General features: G+C 41.2%; 2 protein-coding genes and 1 long non-coding RNA gene across 6 annotated transcripts in view; 1 reads left to right on the plus strand and 2 right to left on the minus strand.

Annotated features, from left to right (window-relative positions):
* The window catches only part of prkd2 (protein kinase D2), a 59954-nt gene extending 48750 nt beyond the window's left edge, over positions 1 to 11204 (minus strand). Inside the window, exon 1 of the mRNA XM_046073001.1 lies at positions 10183 to 11204. Within this exon, the coding sequence (XP_045928957.1) occupies positions 10183 to 10548 (366 nt within the window). The 5' untranslated portion in view covers positions 10549 to 11204. The remainder of the gene's footprint in view (positions 1 to 10182) is intronic.
* LOC123985478 lies at positions 4012 to 5958 on the plus strand. Its single transcript, XR_006828681.1, has 3 exons — positions 4012 to 4179; positions 4337 to 4446; positions 5782 to 5958. It is a non-coding gene; the product is annotated as an uncharacterized LOC123985478 (long non-coding RNA).
* Positions 11205 to 13419: 2215 nt separating the features above from the next.
* Positions 13420 to 18713, minus strand: part of strn4 (striatin, calmodulin binding protein 4) — a 17425-nt gene continuing 12131 nt past the window's right edge. For 3 of the 4 annotated variants that reach the window (XM_046073003.1, XM_046073005.1, XM_046073006.1), the window contains 6 exons: positions 18311 to 18478; positions 18081 to 18221; positions 17893 to 17991; positions 17700 to 17786; positions 17156 to 17349; positions 13420 to 16508 (listed from right to left, as the gene is read on the minus strand). In XM_046073003.1, coding sequence (XP_045928959.1) covers positions 17180 to 17349; positions 17700 to 17786; positions 17893 to 17991; positions 18081 to 18221; positions 18311 to 18478 — 665 coding nt within the window. In that variant the 3' untranslated portion in view covers positions 13420 to 16508; positions 17156 to 17179. The remainder of the gene's footprint in view (positions 16509 to 17155; positions 17350 to 17699; positions 17787 to 17892; positions 17992 to 18080; positions 18222 to 18310; positions 18479 to 18713) is intronic. The other variant, XM_046073004.1, reaches the window with a different exon arrangement.

Consider the following 18713-nt stretch of genomic DNA (forward strand, 5'->3'; position numbering starts at 1 on the left):
TAATTTGATTGTAATATCCAGAATAAAAATAGGTGAAGTAGATATTTAGATGAGTGCATTCTTATGTTTCATGAAGTACAAAGGCCTTAAAGCTATAGTTAAAACATTTTGGGAAATGAGCTTATTCATTTTTGGACAAAGAGTGTTAATTTGTGAGCTTTAAAAGATGCTGGTAAGTGAATTATTTTAACATTGGACAAAGCCAGTCTAGGGCTACATCCATCACATGGCACAGACAGCGTGAGCAATTTGGGGATTCAGTATCTTGCTCAAGGACACTTTAATATGCAGTATCAGGGGATCAGACCACCGACATTCTGATTAGTGGACGACCCGCTAACCAATAAGGGGGCGTGCTGGCCAGTAAAAGACTTCCATGAAGGCTGCTCTCGTATATCCTTACTCATGGCTCCTCAGAGATCCCTTTTTGTTCCTCGGAGCAAAAATAAAAGCTATGGGACTGCCTGCAAGATGGCAGACAATAACGACTTCCCGTTCAAGCGATGAGCGTGGACTTGAGATGTACTCCAAATGTTTCTTCTAGTCTTTGTGCTAAGCTAAGCTATTCATCTTCTGTATATAATGAAATTGTGATCCTTACATAATGAAAAAATGAACTTTCCTATAGTGAATATCCTAGAGCTTATTTTCCAGTTGCTTCTTTCACTGACCGGTCTTCAATATTGATGTCATGTGTTTATCTAGTGAGGTAAGACTGCGGTTTTGCCCATTTCCCCTCATAACTGAGCGTCCTGTGCATGCTAACACACACAGTGCTAGTACCCCAAACCAACCCAACCCACTCTGTCAACCCTCACACTGAGCCTGTTGTCGGCCGTCTTCCCAAGAACACGCTCTTACAGACACATTGCACGCACCTTATCATATCAGCAAATAGTTTCATGCCCTGTGAGATATCTTACTGCGCTTCAATATCTGCCTCACCTGGAATTATTGTCCTCTGCTACCATCTAAATTAATCAGGATATGATTAAACGAAGTCAAAGAACCAAGTGTGACACTTACAATGTCTAGGCCCTTGTAATTCACTAAACTTTCTGCTATTTCAATGGCAGTCACTAACAGGACAGGCCTTACTAACTTTAGTCTTTCCTTCTGTTATGAAAGCGTGTGTGTGTGTTTATCTATCCTTCATCTACAGTGCTTTCCCTTTTCCCCAAAGAGTCCTGTGTTGTGCTGTTTCTCTGAAATGCAAAGAAATTCCCTCTATAACTGGCTCGTAGAAACTCTCTACATGGTTACATGTTACCAAATGCCACTTAGCTCTGCTCTGTGGCATTTGATAATTTCCCAATTGGATAACGGCACAAAACAGTTTGTACCAATGCTAATCGCTGGATTAGCATCATGAGGTCTCTTTTGCTCAGATCAAGAGAAAGAATGCAGGGGCCCTAGAAACAGATGAATCAAAAAATCAGTAAGGCCTTAAATGAATTCCGCTTTATTACAACTTTGGTCTCAGTGTACTAGTTTTGGCCATTATTTCTACTGGTTATGAAAACGTTGTCGTCTCAAAAATAATTGTTGGGATCTTGGAACACAGTAGAATCATGTGTAAAAGACACCAGGCTGCTACAGAATAACCCCATACAGCTCTACACACATACACCGGTTATAACTTGTTATTCCATTGTTTATGTGGTAGACGTCAGATTACAGCTGCTCATCAGTCCTGTGTCAACTTTATTTATAGGGGCATTTTGTGTTTTATTCAGTATTGTTGGATGATGATGAGATGTGACCATTTATGATGTGAGATACAGTAGAATTCAAACTGAAGTAACATCACATTGCTGCAGTCATTTAAAGGGCTTCATCAACATTTTATTTATATATTTCCATGCACACCATCTGCCTCTGGCTGCAGATTTGTGGTGCTATGTGGCCACTGCACCATTCAGACAACAATATGATTTCCTGAAGAAGCGTCTTTTCTTTTGTTGAGTTGTTGTTGTCAAGCGGCACTGTGAATGGCACAGCTGTTTCAGAGTGAAGGAACCAGTGACGTGACTGCCTGAGCATGTATTTGTTAATCAGCACACACTCTGATCTATATTCAATTTCACACAGCTGCACATACATGAATCATAATGCAGGTCCACTCGGAGATGCCCTATCTCTCTGTCATTGTGCCTGCGCAATTAAAACAGGGCCCTTAGATTCTTTAAACCTGTCGTTTCTTGCCCTATGAGGCTTCCTTTTAGAGATGTTGTTGTGGTTTTTAGATATGTTGTCACCAGTAGAAATGATGGCCTAAGCTACAATCAAGTTGTAATAAACCAAAATCATTCTTTAATACACTGGCAAGTGCTTCTGATCAAGTCATTTTGTGCATTCATGCAAATTTTAATTTCAAGGTGCACAATCTCAGCTGCTGCTCAAAATTCAAACCTTTCAAATCTCCATCTATCTTCCCATCTCTCTTTCTCTCTCCGTGATACACATCCCTGCCACTTGGCTCCAGGCAGCAGTGTGTGATTTGAATGATCAAATGTCCTTGTGACTAAGCTTCCCCTGCAGCACACCGCCAACAGCCAGGAGACACCAGGCACAGTAAGTCATGCAAAGCTGTTCTGCTACCATGCAAATGTAGCAAAGAGAGAGAGACTCACACACACACACACACACACACACACACAGTGAGAATGGTATAGGTAAGCAGAACTGATACATCACTATTGGGTAGGCCTATAGCCATTTGAAAATAAACACCATTTCCTTTTTAGCAGTAAGGTATTAGTAGATAAAGTAATTATAGCCTCTGTATAGCCTCTGTGAGGTTTGGGGTGTTTGGCTAAAGCTGCTGCATTTGGTCTGCGGCTGTATTATTTTAACTGGGTCATCAAATATTGTGCGGCCTGTTAAAGGCATGGTTTGTTCTTTCACTTGTATGTCCACCTGCTGGTGCCTAGCTAATTGTCTGGCATTTATTCATTGACCAACAAAGGTTTGGGCTGATAAGCAGTGTTTGCCCAGTGGCTCTGACACAGACAAGAGGTTTATTAATAATCCACGTAGCAAGACAAAACCCCCATGATATTAGATCAGTATAGTGGATGAAAGTGTAGCTGGAGGTTGTAATTTAGACCAAATTAAGTCAGCGTCCTCACCTATAGCGGCGCTGAACACAGAACTGGGTTGTTTTCACACAAACAATGCGACCTTGTCTGTCACACTGGGACTATCTGGAAAATCAGGGCCAACTGTGACGGTACTTTACGATATGTGTGTGTGTGTGTGTATGTGGGTGTACAAGAGAGTGAGGTAAACAGGAGGTGGTGTGTATGATCCCATTCCCAGGGCCAAACTGCTTCTCCAGGGAGAGAGATAAAGAAGCAGCCCCTTCCAAAACGGAGGTGGAAACAATGGCCAGGGCAGGAGCTCTCAGTCGCAGCTGTGTGTGTTTGTGTGTGTGTGGCTGGCTGCTGATATTTCTTCGTTCTTTAACCATCTAAAGAACAAAGTTTAACGTCTGTCCTCATTTCTGTTTATTTACAACTGTTTAATTGCAGAGTGTCTTGTTACAAGATACAGAAGTAAATGAAACTGTATGTCCAAGTTGATAGTGTTACAGTAGCCTACTAACTGGCCTCTTCTAGCGCGCTAAACTGAACTCTATTGTTATTGAACGAAAAAAAATTCTACTATATGCAAACGGCCTGTATAGCACCTTTTTAGTCTTTTCAACCACTTTTACACTACCTCGCATTCACACACTGAGCCTAAGTGCTCAAACGGAAACTAATATTCACACACTGGCGGAACCGCCGCCAGGGGCAATTCAGGTATTGAACCGCTGACCTTCCAATTAACGGGTAACCCGCTCTATCTCCTGAGCCACAGCTGACAACTATGTAACTTAATTAACTCGTGTGTGCTTCCTGTAAATCCAGTGCTGAATTCGACACTGGCTGTTAAATGTGTCGAAATTCATAACAGATAAGTCCGCAGACATACTGAACAATCCGGTAATGCGACCACAGCCGGCACTGACAGGACTCAACAGGTTGTTGCTTGTGTTCCCAGATAGACGCTGACATACTCGCACACATTGTAACACACCCACTGACGTCAACACAAACATTGTACATCTCATTGATGACACAGTACAACAAGTTGTTGGTGGACACAGCACCTTTTGGAAAAACTGACCACAAGGTACGTTAACTGTAGCTCCTTGTGGGGTTTTTTTTATTATGAGTCCTGGCATAACCTGTCGCTAATGTTTAATATTCACTGGAAAACATGATTCATTCTAATTGAGGTAAGCACCTGACAAACGGTAGTAAAGGATTTTTGACTCCTCCCTTCCTAGAAAGTATATGTCTCCAAACCTCTCGAATGACCAGCCAAGAGCGTCAATTTCCCCACATTTTCTTCGCTCACTTGAAGTGTGTTCAAGAGGGCAGACAACATAACGAAAAGGTGAGACTGACAGGGGATTGTGAAGAGGGAAAAGTGGATGAACAGGAGGCGGGATGCGAGGAGGAAGAGGAGGCAGAGTAGGAGAGGAAGTTGATGATAAGGCAGGCAGAGGGAACCGGAGATGAGCGGATAAGGAGAGGAAGTATGAGATCGAAAGATGAGGTAGGGAGAGAAAGGCACGAGAGGAGGAAGAGTAGGAGGTAGTACTCCTGAAGACAGTAAGAGGAAACAGTCGTAGGTGGCTTTTTATCCCAGGAAAAAAAGGAGAAGAGAGGAGAGGAATAGAAATGAATGGGAAAAAAAGAATAGGAGAGGAGAGTCATTCACAAATTTCTATTAATTTTCCAAAATTGTAATTACTTATAATAATCGAAAATAACCTTTTCTGACTGTATATGTACCTAACAAAATATGAAAAATCATTAAGAGTGACAAAGCATCTAAGTCTTAATGTTATGTTATAGAATATGAACACTGTAAATGAACAACAAGGTAAACTGAGGAAAGGGAACAGTGACAGGAAAAAAAGAAGGGAGTCAGTGAGGCCTGTCCAACAAAAGAGCAAATACACCAAATATGCATCATGCTTGAATGGAGACAGACCTCTGGTTTCCAGGCCACACTATTAGTTCTTGTTCTGTCAGGAAGAGGAGGGGGTTGGGGCAGGCAGAGGTAGGCCGGCTAAATGAGATTTTGGCAAGCACTACTGCCAGGTATAAAGCCAAACTAGGCTTTACAAAGGTGTGGGAAGTGTGGAGTCTAAATACTGTTTGCGACCAAAGGTGGATTTTGATTTCTGGCCTAAGAGACTGGGTTAAATGCTCAGATCAGGAGACTATAGACAAGAGCTGTCAGATGGCCGTTAACTCTGGACTGGCTTTGGAAGTTGAGGCCAGGGGAGAGTGTGTTCCTCCACAGAGAAGTGAATGGAAAAACGTGTCAATGGAACACAAGGAGGCAGCCTGTGAATAAACAGAATGGTGACTCACCCTTTCTGGGATGGGAGAGATGACCGTGGGCGGGGGTGTGGGGTACCAAACTGCCTTCACTACCCCTCTAAACACACCAATGTAGGCATTCATGCGTGCATACACGGCCCAACTCATGTGTCACACTCAGTTGGCTGAATCAGGACAAGCTGTCTTTTGTCCAAATCTCCCACCTAAAGCTGGAGCTCCTAGCAGGACAGGAGTTCTGTATTTAGGGGATTTGGGAGATTGCTGAGTGTGTGTGACTGGTATAACAAGGCTTGAGAAAGATCAGGTTCTAAGTGTCTTTTTGTTTGTGGGAATGAAAGTACTTTTTCTGTTTTTTCCCCTGTTGCTTGATTTTCAGAAAAGTGAAACGTAATCTCAGGGATGGACAAGCACTGCAAAATGGCTCTGGACACATAGTAGCAGTGGGCGGCTATAGTTGACAAAGGTCAGCGCCATGGTCAAAATCAATTGTAGGAATCCTAATCAGTCCCTCCAGGATTACGCGGGACAATGAATGAATGAAACTGGAATAACTGAAAACTGCAACGGTAGATGTGATTTTTTTTTAAACTTTAGAATTAAAGTTGAATCATCAAAGACTCCCTCCAGGATTTTGCGGGCTTAACCCTGCATATTTTAACCAGCTTATGTTGATTCTTTCAGCGCTTGCAATTGACCGGGATGCAACAGCCTGTCTCTCAGTGATTTGTCTCATCTGAAGTCCTCCGTGTGTTTCTGCCATTCTTCATGTATGTTTTGTGGTGGCAAAGTGTTTGTCAATAGATGATTTCCTTTGATGTTCGGCCACAATACTGCAACAGACATTGGTATCACACGTCTGCTGCGTCTTGTAAACAAGGAAGTGACAATCTGACGTATGACAACGTTTTGCGGGAAACAGCGATGACAGGTCAAATTTATGGAAAAGTTGGGGTAAACAGTCAAAATTGCTGAATTCACAGGGATTTGTTAAATTTTTTTCAATAGCTGCGATTGCGACGTCATAAAATCCTGGAGGGACTGCCTAATATATATCTTTCATGTCTTCTGTGATGGGAGGAAACTAGAGCACCCAGAGGTAACACAAGGAGAAAAGAAAGACTCACTGTGATCCGGGCTGAAGTTATCTTACAATAGACCTCACCCACTGCTAATAGAAAAGCAAGGGAAATGCAAATAAGGCAAATAATAACGTAAAATTATCAAGCTTAATGCTTAAATAACCCCTTGGGTTATTGGTTAAAAATGCATATTCAGATTTCAATAACACTGGATAAGATGTCCCTATCCTTTGTGCATGCATATACCATCCCTCATGGTGAACGCGACAATTAAGTGACTGATGATTTAAGGTTGACAAATTCTCAAGTGGGTGCGCTCTTTCTATGACGTTTCGTTGATGAGCCCATGACGCCTCTGGATGGCTCAGCAATCCTGGCATCCCAGAAACACCCCTCTCTGTGTCGTCCTGGCCTGCTACTTCAGGGCCCAGCAGGGTCTTGCCTACAAAGCCACCAGATGCTTCTCTCTGCAGCCTCCGATGCAACTTTGATTGCTGAGTGCAGTCTCTGGCCTGTGATTCCCAGGTCTATGAGTAACATGGTGGTAAACGTTGCTACGAAACCTCTGCATCTCACCTCCACAGGGCGGACTTCAGCGTGCCAGCCACGACGTTGTGCTTCAGCAGATAGCTCGGCATTGCGTAGGTGTTTTTGCTCATAAGCCTCGTCCACTGAGTCCCCCCAGGGTACAGGGAGCTTGATAATAGAGACATCAAGCTCACTGTACCATAACTGTTTATCCCCTTAACATTCAGTTCCCTTTAATTTCCCCTTACTGTTAAGTATACTTTTAAGTATCTTTAAAGTTGGGAAAATCATCATTTTCCACACTGTCTCACAGTATCGCATATATATTCTTAATCATCTTGTTCCAGCATTAAAGCTATACAATGTTTATGCTAAGTGAAATATTCCAACACATTTTTTAGGTTGCAACTGGTCATCAATTATTATTTGATACGTAAAATATATTAGATGTCTTATATACAAATTTCCCCAGACTTCAGCCTCACAAATTTGGGATCTTCTCTAGAATTTAAGTTCTGTGGGACTGAAGATGTTGAAAAAGTGAGGTAGAAGCAAATCATAAAAGAAAACTAATTTCTCTTCTTTTGCTGACTAGGGAGTCTTTTTCTAAATTAGATGTTGTCGGGCAGCAACCGCAAACGGGTACCAAATGTGTATTTAGAATAAATCAGCATTCCTTTGTCTGTCTAAAAATACAGAAAAAGTTAAGTCTAGATGGGTGTTACCATTTTGAAGCTCTGTGCGATTGTGGCCATGGCACTCAGTTGTAATATAGCCTGGGATGTTAAAGGATATTAATTATCCTTAGTGCAACCTTGCTGGGTGTCAGCCTGACCTTTCGTTGCCTGATCCACCAACAAAAAAATATTCCAAGTCCAAGTACAAAGACACCATAGCCCTTGCTGGTTAATCATTGTGAGCTACAAAAAGCCTTCCAGCGGCAGTGTCTTCTTGTCACATGGTCACATGTCTTTAATAAGCTTTCCAACGGTGTTTTGGTCCCATGTGATTCTAATGTACAACAAAATGAATTAAACTGTGCACTTGACTTATTCAGCATTTATTCAGGGGTTTTAACATGAAAATTGATTATTTCCTCTGAGGTGTGTGGTTTTTACTGTGAGGCAGCTGCAGGTGTTGTCGAGTCTTTATCTGGACATTTTCTGGTGCTTTTTTATGGCGAGTCAGTTAAAAACATGCAAGAAAGGAACTCTGAATTTTATGACAGGATCTGAAAGGGCAGGGAGTATAAAGGCACAAGAGTATGCCTGAATATAAGAAAGACATACATTATAGTATCAAAACTCCCAACAACAACCTCTTTTACATTATACAGGAGAGTAGTTTTGGTTTGTCAGCAAAAAGAGCAAGAAATGAAAATGAAGCCAAAAGTGAACTGGACAGAGACATGCAGTTGCTGTTTACATTTTGATGAAGGTAAGCAACCCCTATTACTTGTTCTAACCATATCTGGAGTTGGAAGCAGGCCATACTAATGACTCAAATATGCTGTTGAGATCCAGCAACAGATCTATCTCACTAAATTCAGCCAAGTACATGGCAGAGACCCACTCAGAAGAGAGGGGGAAACAAGGACTGCTGTGCATAAAACAGATTAGCAGAGTGGATAAGCTGGCTGGAAACAGCTACCAGTATTTCCTGGAATATTAGCAATTGTGGGTTGTTTTACAAAGCTGCTCTGAGCAGGCTGTGGAAATCTACAAATGTAATCACCTACCAGCCTAACTGGCAGAAAAACCCACATGGCCTGCTCATGCAAACACACCAACATAGGATAATGCTATCTATTGCATGTGTTTTCTACTATTAATGCACAGTATATGGTCTAAAATGCTCATTGTGAAACTTTGCTGCACTATATAATTGAATTAATTAATGCTGGTGGTATTTAAATAAAGACCATATTTCCCATAACACCCGTTGCTTCCTGTTGCAAAGAGAAAGTTGCTACTTCTCACTCCTTCCCAACCCTGTCCATTTGTTTTAAAGTTTGCTATTTCACTTTATTAACAAAAGATAAATTTGTTGGATGTTGTTATTCCTATAGATCTCTACCTCATTCCACCTCCTATCCCCTGAGAAACTCACACAAAATCGCAGTTTCTGTTGGAAAACCAGCACCCTCCTTGTGTTTTAAACTGTGACCCAGTAATGTAAAACACAGTGGAGAGGCTGAAGTAGTTATAAAGGTAATGCTGCTGCGGACAAAAAAAAGTAACAACATTGTGAACGTAGAAGAAAGAAAATAATATAATAACAATATTCACACACGCACAAAAGCCAGGCAGTAAAAGTGTGTACTCTTGAAGCAATAATAAACTTGAATGATGATTTAATTATTTAGCAAAATAAAAGAAAAAAAGAAAACAGTGAAGTGTTCAGCAAAGTGATCGCTTCAGGCATGAAATGCAAAATCTGATGTTGCAATGAGGAGAAGTGAAAGGGACTTTTGACCATCACAAACAAAGGTCACAAGTTATTTTGAGACACACATTGGGATTATATATATATATATATATATAAAAATTCAGATCCCACTAGATCTGAGTTTGCTCAAGACTATTCAGTAATTGGCTTCATACTTAAAGTCTGATTGGAAATAAAATCAAGTTGCTCATCCACAATTGGATAGTGACTTCCCTTTTTTTTTGTAATAATGTAAAACGCTGCAATTACTGACCTATATTGCTATGTTTAAAGTGATGTTTTATGCAGAGCACATGTGTTGTCCTATGTGTGATCAGCCGGTTGAAACTGATTGTGTCCCAGTTTCAAACACTAGGCCTATCAAACATCCCTCTGCTTTTCTGCTGTGCTAGATGTGGCATAACAAAGCTAATTGAACAGTGTTCTCCTCCAACTGTGAAGTAAAAATGCTAATTGCTGTAATTACAGCAGAGCAAAGTTGTGACATTTTGTACATTTCCTCAGTCTGTCACAGTGGCCTGTTCAAACGCTTTGTCTGCTTGCTTAAACCCTTTCATTTACCTGTGAAAATAGTAGAGTGTAAACAAAGGTTTTTTTTGTGGGAGGCTGGGAAACATAAGAACAGAGAGTGAACAAGTAGAAAAGCAAGTCAACCTTCACTAGTCATCTGACAAACAGCTTGGAAACACATACACACATGCACCCACACACACATTTCCTACCTTGGTGTCGACAATAGAGCAGGCAATTTGTTTAACATAGGCCAGGTCAGCAGTCTGGGGCATCAGGACAGATTCTCTGGTCAGGCCAATCTGGATGATAAAGGACACTCCTGCTGGAGTGGGAGGCAGTGAGGGTATCACAACACCACCAAGACCCTGTCCTGGTATCAAGTCCATCACAGGAAAACCGCCTTGAGTGGGCATAGAGGGCATAGATATGTGGGTCCCCTGCTGCATCACAGCTGAGCTGGGTGGTGAGGAGCCACCAGGAGGAAAGAAGACCTGGGCCATGGCCCCTGTGGGCATACATGGGCTAGCGTTAGCCATCCAGAGTCCTGTCTGTTGGCTGCCTGAAGCTCTCAACATACACACTCACAAACACACCCAGGTGAAATCTAGAGTTCTCAAAAAAGCCACAGTCATTTAAACTGTCTCAGTGGAGGACAGAGGGGTACACACACTGAGTCCTGGTTCCCCTGTGTTCAGTGTCCACCTCCTCCTAGTGGATCAAGGGAGAAATCCTTGATCCAGGAAGCGGTGGTTTTTCCTCCTTTCAGCCACCTTCTTTCGCGCTCTCTCGTCGTCAGACTCCTGTTATTGTCCAGGCATGACAGGCATGAGCAATGTGTGTGAATGACTCATAAAAGAAAGACACACTGAGGGAGAAAACTAGCCCCCTGCTGCTTTTCCTCCACCACCTTCTCCCCCTCCAACCCTCTTCACCTCTCTTGTCCAAAGAAGTTGCTCTGCAGAGGAGAAAGTCCAAACTTGATTGTAAAACTCCCGTCCGTGGGAGAGAAAAAAAAACAAAAACAATGTCAAACTTTGTTGTGCTCTTCTCCAGGTTGAGTTACAAAATGGCCTCCTTAAACAGGAAACTGTGAGAATGAAGGAGGGCAAGAGACTCTACTGCTTTTACAAGTCTTACACTGTTTCAGTTTCAGCCCCAGTTGAGTCTTTTTTGTGAAAAAGCACACAGAGAGAGAGAGAGAGAGAGAAAGCTTTCTGGGTACCTCCCTCTCCCTCCCTCTCCCTCCCTCCTGCCCTCTCATCTGTGCTCTTGCCACGGCCAAGGAGGAAGTGAAATGACTGACACAGCCTGAAGCCAATAGACTCTCAGAAAGTCCTGTCCTTTGACTCCCAACTCCCAAGCTTCTCCCTCCCCCTTTTCCTCTTTCTGCCTCCCTTCCTTGGTTCGGGGTTATTCGTCTTGCTTGCTCCCTTCCTGGATAGAGGCCAGCAAAGATCCCCTTACACTGCCTGAGGCGGCAGCTCCACACACAAAGACCCTCCCGTCTCTTCCTCATTTTCCCTCTTATTGCATTTGCCTCTTTGTGGCCCTCTGTAAAAATGCTTGTCCTGCCTTATTTGTCCTCTGTAACACCTTTTCTCTTTGCATTTTTAGTAGACACACCTATCCCAGTCAGCAGAATAGGACCACACCTAGTGCAGAGTGGTTTTCATGCAATGTCGACTGCAGGTTTCAGTAAAATGGGGAACTTTCATGGCATGAAGGAGGTACTATGACACAAAAGATACACAGTATGCTTAGAAATGATGCATGGTTACCACAATCATCAGCATGACTGACTCTGCACCACTAATCTAGTTTTACATAGAAAGCATGCAGTTGAAAATAGTGACTTACTACCTTTGGTCATGAAAACCTCCTGAGATACTAATGCTGAAACTCACTAACCACAAGTTCATCATCTTTAGCTTACCTTCTTCCCAGGGCCATAATATCATGCTTCTCTCTGTTAAGCCATCTCACAATATCCAATTCATTAAAACTAATTAACCGCAGGCAACTGCACTCTGCTGAAACGTTGGTGTGATAAGAGACCTCAATATCTCAGCAGCTGCAGTTAATGTTTGCTAGGATTTTACTTTTCACCACAAGAGGGCAATGTTTCGTATAGCTGGTTATTGAATAATCAGGTCCCGGGTAGAGATGAGGCTGTAGGGCTACTTTATTGCCATTTTACCTGGAGCTTTGGTCTCATGTTACAAATGGACATATAGCCATAGGTAAACTGAACAGTTTGACGATATCAAAATATGTTCCATTACAGGAGGAAACAAAATATCAACATTGTCTGCCAAATGTACCACAACATGCTATTAAATGTTATTTCACATGTGTAAGATGGAAGATGAAGCAATATTATAAAAGAAAAACTAAGCCTACTTACCCAGCTGCTGAAATTATACAGCATTTGCAATGTGAAAATTGTATGATATAATTGAGAAAAGGCTCTAAAGTAGATTGGATAGGTTATTCCTTGATTCTTGGTTAGTAGTTGACACACCACCTGAGCCAAGATGGGCTCGCTGAAAAAAAGACTGTTGTAGAAATTCTTTTTCACCAGTTTCACTAATGAAATGTGACTTTGGGTGCCTGAATTTAAAGGTTTCAATTTCACAAATCAAGATTAGTTTACTCATCATGGGGAGAAGTACTCCTCTGCCTGTCGAAACAGCTGTAGGATGTTAAGTGTGAGAGTTTATTCTTGACCTTGGAAACAGTAGTATTGACAAAAACAAAAGTCACTTTACTTTGAGCTTCACTGTCGCAGAAAGTAGTTTTTTTTATGAGTTTGACACTAGAAATCTCTTTTCACATGCATCTGCCGAAGGAGGAAAGTTTCTCTGTGCTCATCTTAAATCTGAGTTTAAGACATGCACGTGAAATGTATGCGACATCACAACTAGTTTCAACTAAATCTCAGTCCAGCACTGAGAATGGACTTTTCATTGAAGCATTACACATCTTGTATCTAGTACTTTTGACGTGAACATATTGGTAGATAATATAGAGTATATTTAATAGAACAGTGGACATTGATTAGTTTGGAAACATCTGTATAATATCTTCAGCTTCCCTGAAGGGCTTTCATAATATGAGAAAACCCAAGTCATCAAGTTATCTCGGCTTGGGCTTGAAACATATTACAAACTGGGGGGCTTGGAGTTTGACAGATGTGGACATTTACCAGGCATGCAGGGTCTAATTAAAGATGTATTATGGGAATTACGGCATCCAGCGTTTTTAGAACTTGACAAATATTAGGATGCACCAATTTGGCCATTCTTTTCAAACTTCTCTTTTTAACTTTTAAGTTCTCTTGAGAGTCCCCTCACTTAATGCAATTGTATTTTATCGTCTTCTTCCATGTGTTTTTGCAAGTTTTGTTTCCATTACTAGAGGCAAGAAAGACAACACAAACACAACTCTCAATTCACTGTACAAAATCTTCATTTTTTGTTTTTTTCTTCCTTAATGACATACAACAGGGGACCCGTAAACAAAAAGAGAAAGTCATTTGATACAAGCTAGAATGCAGTTCAAAAATATATAATAAAACAAAATTAATAAAAAGCAGGTCTCCTATCCCTTGTAGTTAGAGGAAATAGTTTGAATACAGCTTAATATGATGTACAAAATATCACACAGTGATAAATTGCTAATAAAAAAATAAAAACACAAAGAAATGAGAGTCCTTTACCTTGGCCTCTGACTGGTAACAGATTTTTTTGTTGTTTTCTTAATTTTTCATGTTTTTTAATGATTTTGCTTTTTTTACAAGTTATACATTGCCATTATCAATCACAAGCAAGTTCTATGCCTAGCAAGGAAGAATGATTCACTTATGATACTACAGTATTCTTACATCTTAATAATCATATTCATACTCAAAGAAAAGAAATGCAAGAAAGAAAACAAGGAAATGATGGACATTTACAGCACATAATGGCATCTCTAGTCATCATTTACAACCTCGGTTTTGATTTCTTTTTTGATGTGTCATACTGATTTGTCTTTATTCTCAGAGAGGGGCCATAGCAGCTCAGAGTGAAACGAAAGAATCGGCTGGCCATCAGTAGCTCTCATTCTCAAATAACCGAGTCGCAGCAGGTTCCACACTTACTTACTCCAGATTGTATAAGAAATACCTGCAAAACATTATTTCTGCACCCTGTCTGTAACCACTCCACACAAAAGTATCCACTCTTAGATGTAGTGCAAAGTGGACGCAAATAGTAGTTAAATGAGATAACAGGACGTTATGCCCAGCAGCAGTACAATAATATAGTTGCACACTGATATTCTCTTTTTCTATTTCAGACAACAGTCCACCACTCTGATTCAGGAAAAAAGATATCGGCACTATTAATGCTAGTGTCCACAGTGATTAGGAAAGGAGTGTATACCTCTAGGCAACCCTAGAGATATGACCTCTGACCCCTAGTGTGACCCTGTAATCTTGAAGAGTTGGAGGGTGCCCCGTAACCAACTGATTTAACACCAGATTGCATCAGTCCTCTCAAGCTAAAGGTAAAATAAAATGTCAAGTAATTTGAAGTCAGGTCAGCCGTTGCTGGGCAACTTTTACCCGAAGCATTCTAACGTGTCAGGCCGTTACCAGTATAAATGCAGGACAGGAATATAAATAAATGTGAGGTGTCTCAAAGGAACAACAATGTTTCCATCTAAGCCAATTGTTATGGGTTATGTTCAAAATAGAAGAACCATAACAGATCGGCAAGACAGATTAGGTGCCTGGTCTAATATTAACTGACAACCACGCATCTTAAATCAATACTTTCTATTTTTCTTGCTGAAATGACAAAAGTGTGTGAATTTAAAATGGACCTTTCCCCTGGAGCAATTTCTCCCAGAATGCCTCTTCAGAAAGAGAGCAGCTTCACATCATTAGCTTTCTGGGTAACGTACTACCGTGCGACTGATGCACGTCACACCAGAAGAGGAAACCTCACATTAACACACAAGTGAATGTAATGTCAAGCTTATTTTTTTTTGAAAGCCTGAATAAATAACAAGCCAGAGCCGCCAACAATCCGGCAACTGACTTCAAGATGAAATTAAAAAGACGATCTGAACCGTCTCAGGAAACCTTTTTCAGTCCAGGTGGTCCTGGCTGTAATGTAATTACCATCAGCTCTGTACACTCCGACATTATTCACATCCCTCTAATGAGAAAAATGAACAGTGAACCTTAATTCTGAAATGTGACTACAGTTAATGAAATGATTCAAGGATGAAATGTCATTTAAAATGTCGATTCACTCTTTGTGGATCTATAGCCCGATGAGTGAGAAACAGTCTCTCATTCTCACACTCACACACACACACAAAACAAGTCCCTGATTCTGACTCAAGACTGACAAGGTCTTTCATAGCACCGTGATTTAACTAGTGCATATACAAACACACATGCACACTCTTCTGTACAGTAAAAAGCAGCAAATGACACATCTGCGTCATTTGTTGAGAGCAGACAGACTAGCTTCACACCTCTTTAGTCTGCAGTCCTTAACTGTGCTCTCATGGTGTCTATCTTTAGCTGGTTAATGTGATGTGAGAGCATCAGTCTGCAGAGTTGAGTTCAATCTATACATCTGCAGAAATGGTTCATGACTGCGGAAACGTGTTCCTTTATCTTGTACGGCAGAGTGACTTCAAATCTCACATGTACACACACATAAGTAGAGGCAGAATCATGGGGACTCTATAATACTCAGACGTACAATGAGACTTGGTGTCTTGGCCATACAGTTGAACTTAAAGCTATTTGTTCAGCACTAGTTAGCGACTGTCTGATGCCTCCTCACATCACACACTGCTAAGTTTAACATTCACCAACCCCATATGCAACATCGCACACACTCTACCCGGAGTCTTTGGAATGTAAAACATTGATTCCCGATGAAGAGGTTGGTCAGGTGTTTTCTGCAGATGCTGGGAAAGGTTACTGTTGTTAGTCGTGCCTACATACGTATGTTAGCCACAAGCAATTTGTTAACTGCTTTGCAGAGTGAGCGCCTCCTTGGTGGTTCTCTGTAAAATGTGAGTAGTGTGTCAGCAGTTCAAGTGCACAAACACGGTGTTAATAGTTGGTAGACTGACAAAAAAGCAGAACAGAATATTGTAGTGTAGAAAAGTGTTACTCCAAACATGATTATTTGAAAACGGAGCAGCCAGGATTTTTAAAGTTATAAAAAAGCAGTGTGGTTAGTATTACAAGAAGTCACTGAGGCATCGGAGAACAGGGAGGGATTGATGGGAGGTGGGGTCCTGTGGCGATGACCCAGCCAGTGGGGTGCAGAACAAGTGTGTGTGTGTGTGTGTGTGTGTGTGTGTGTGTGTGTGTGTGTGTGTGTGTGTGTGTGTGTGTGTGTGTGTGTGTGTGTGTGTGTGTGTGTGTGTGTGTGTGTGTGTGTGTGTGTGTGTAAGCAGGTGAAATTTGTCCACTGTAGTCTTCAGTCTCTTTTGGCCCAGTTATTTTTTTTTTTGTAGGATTCTAAAGGCAGAAAAGAAGGTAAACAAAGTTAGACCAACAGCTGTTCACAACAGCCCTTTACAATAACATAAAGGCAAAATATATCAGGTGCCATGTAATTAAAAACATACCAGATTTAGTCATTTAGAGTTGTAAAAATCAAATAAGATAAAAGAAGCCACATGACAACAACAACTAAAAAAAATCCAATTTAAAGAATAAAATTCTAAATTTGACAATGTCAGCCTGAGAGGCTTCAAAAAAGAACTAAACTTGAAGCAAATTTGTGAATCTCATATTATAATAATAATATACAATCCTGTTAAAGGGGAGATGTGTTGTCGATTTAGGCAATGCATATAGGTTAAGATATATATAACTGTTTTAAAACAAAGGATGAAAAATGAAAAACTGAGATTTAACCATTTAGACCAATTAAAGGTGTACTCAATTTAGCATTGCACTTTCATAAAGTTGCTCCCTTCAGGCTGAGAGGTAGAAACTAACCATGACAAATAAACTGACCTTTATGTGTAAAAATACTGGAGTGTCCCTTTAAAATTTTATATTGGATTTCTTTAACTGTTAAGGTAAAAAAGCATATTATACTGGAGTTTGTGAGGAGCATGAACAGTTCTGCAGTTCAGCATCTCACTGCGTGCCTTTACCTCACCAGAACGACGGCAGTGCTGTCAGACAAAGATCTTGGCAAGTGCATCTGCGCCAGCACTGGCAATGAAGGGCTGCGAAGGGTGGAACGCCACGTCATGAATGGCCTCGTCGTGCTTCTTCCTATGGGCCGTGATCTCCTGCACACACGTCCTGTTGTCCAGCATCCACAGGCGCACAGAGCAGTCGTGGCCTGGGTTGGGGGGGGGCAACAATGTTATGAGGGACAAAGATTGCTGGAGAACAACGCAAAGGAATCCATTATTTTGTTTTACGCGCTACACTTAATGCACAACTTCTTCTGCAATACACTACGTTATTGTTTTACCCCAGACTGCAGTTTATACAGAGGGTTATAAAAATACCCACTTCCATACAGAATGGATGACATATTAAAACAAACTGTAGCATCAAAATCTCTCTTTGATTAAAATGACCATAGTTTACAGTATTTTGGAAATTGTGTCGATTGTCTTTATCCTACAAGAAACCTGTTTCTTAGATATTCAGCTAAATAATGAGGTTAAGCTGAGTCGTACTCACTGCCAGAGATGAGGTAAGTGCCTTTAGGGTCTGTAGTGAGACAGGTGACCGCATCCAGGTGAGCCACCATAGAGTGGACAACCTTACCTGTAGAAACACACAAGGGAAGCTCACTAAGATGCGTTCACATTCCAGAAGAAAAGTCTACAGAGGAAATTAACAAAGGACAAATAAAACACCTCCCACTGTTTACCTGTCTTGTTGTCTAGAAAGCGGATGGTGCGGTTCTCATGTGCAGTGATGGAGATGGGCTCAGATGGGTGACTGACCACTCTGTTGATCAGTTCACTGCCTGCAAAGGAAGACAAACAACTCAAATTTAATCCAGTCCATTTTATATATTCAACTGTTACAAATAAGGATGTTGGGTCCAGAACGTACCATCCTTTGTCTGCGTCTCCAGCGCAGTGGTGCTCTGCTCTGTGTTTAGGTCGTAGAGCAGCGTCTCACCGCCGTCAAATGACACCACCACCTGGTTGGGGTCAGCAGCCACGAAGGCCACTGAGGTGGGTGTTCCATGCTCTGGGAGAAGACAGGAGATGATGAAGTCGTTGGCCGTGGACACAGCGCAAATCTCATAAGCAAAATGTACATCCTCAACAGACGTCTACCTCTCTCCTTATTGAAGACAGACAGGCAGGGGGCCGAGTTCTGAGGGTCCCAGATGCGAATGGTGCCATCGGCTGAGCATGAGGCAAGACGATGGTGGACTGCCGAGTAAGTTAGACCCCACACACTGTCCTCATGGCCTGCTAGTACACTGCTCTCGATGCCAGGATCTGGATGACAAAAACAAATTTTTATATTACACACACACACACACATATATACACACATACATATACATATATATATATACACACACATATATACACACATACATATACATATATATATATATATATACACACATATATATATATATATACACACATACATACATACATATATATATATATATATATATATATACACACACATATATATACACATATACATACATACATACATATA

Source organism: Micropterus dolomieu, linkage group LG17, assembly GCF_021292245.1.
Source record: "Micropterus dolomieu isolate WLL.071019.BEF.003 ecotype Adirondacks linkage group LG17, ASM2129224v1, whole genome shotgun sequence".
Taxonomy (NCBI): Eukaryota; Metazoa; Chordata; class Actinopteri; order Centrarchiformes; family Centrarchidae; genus Micropterus; species Micropterus dolomieu.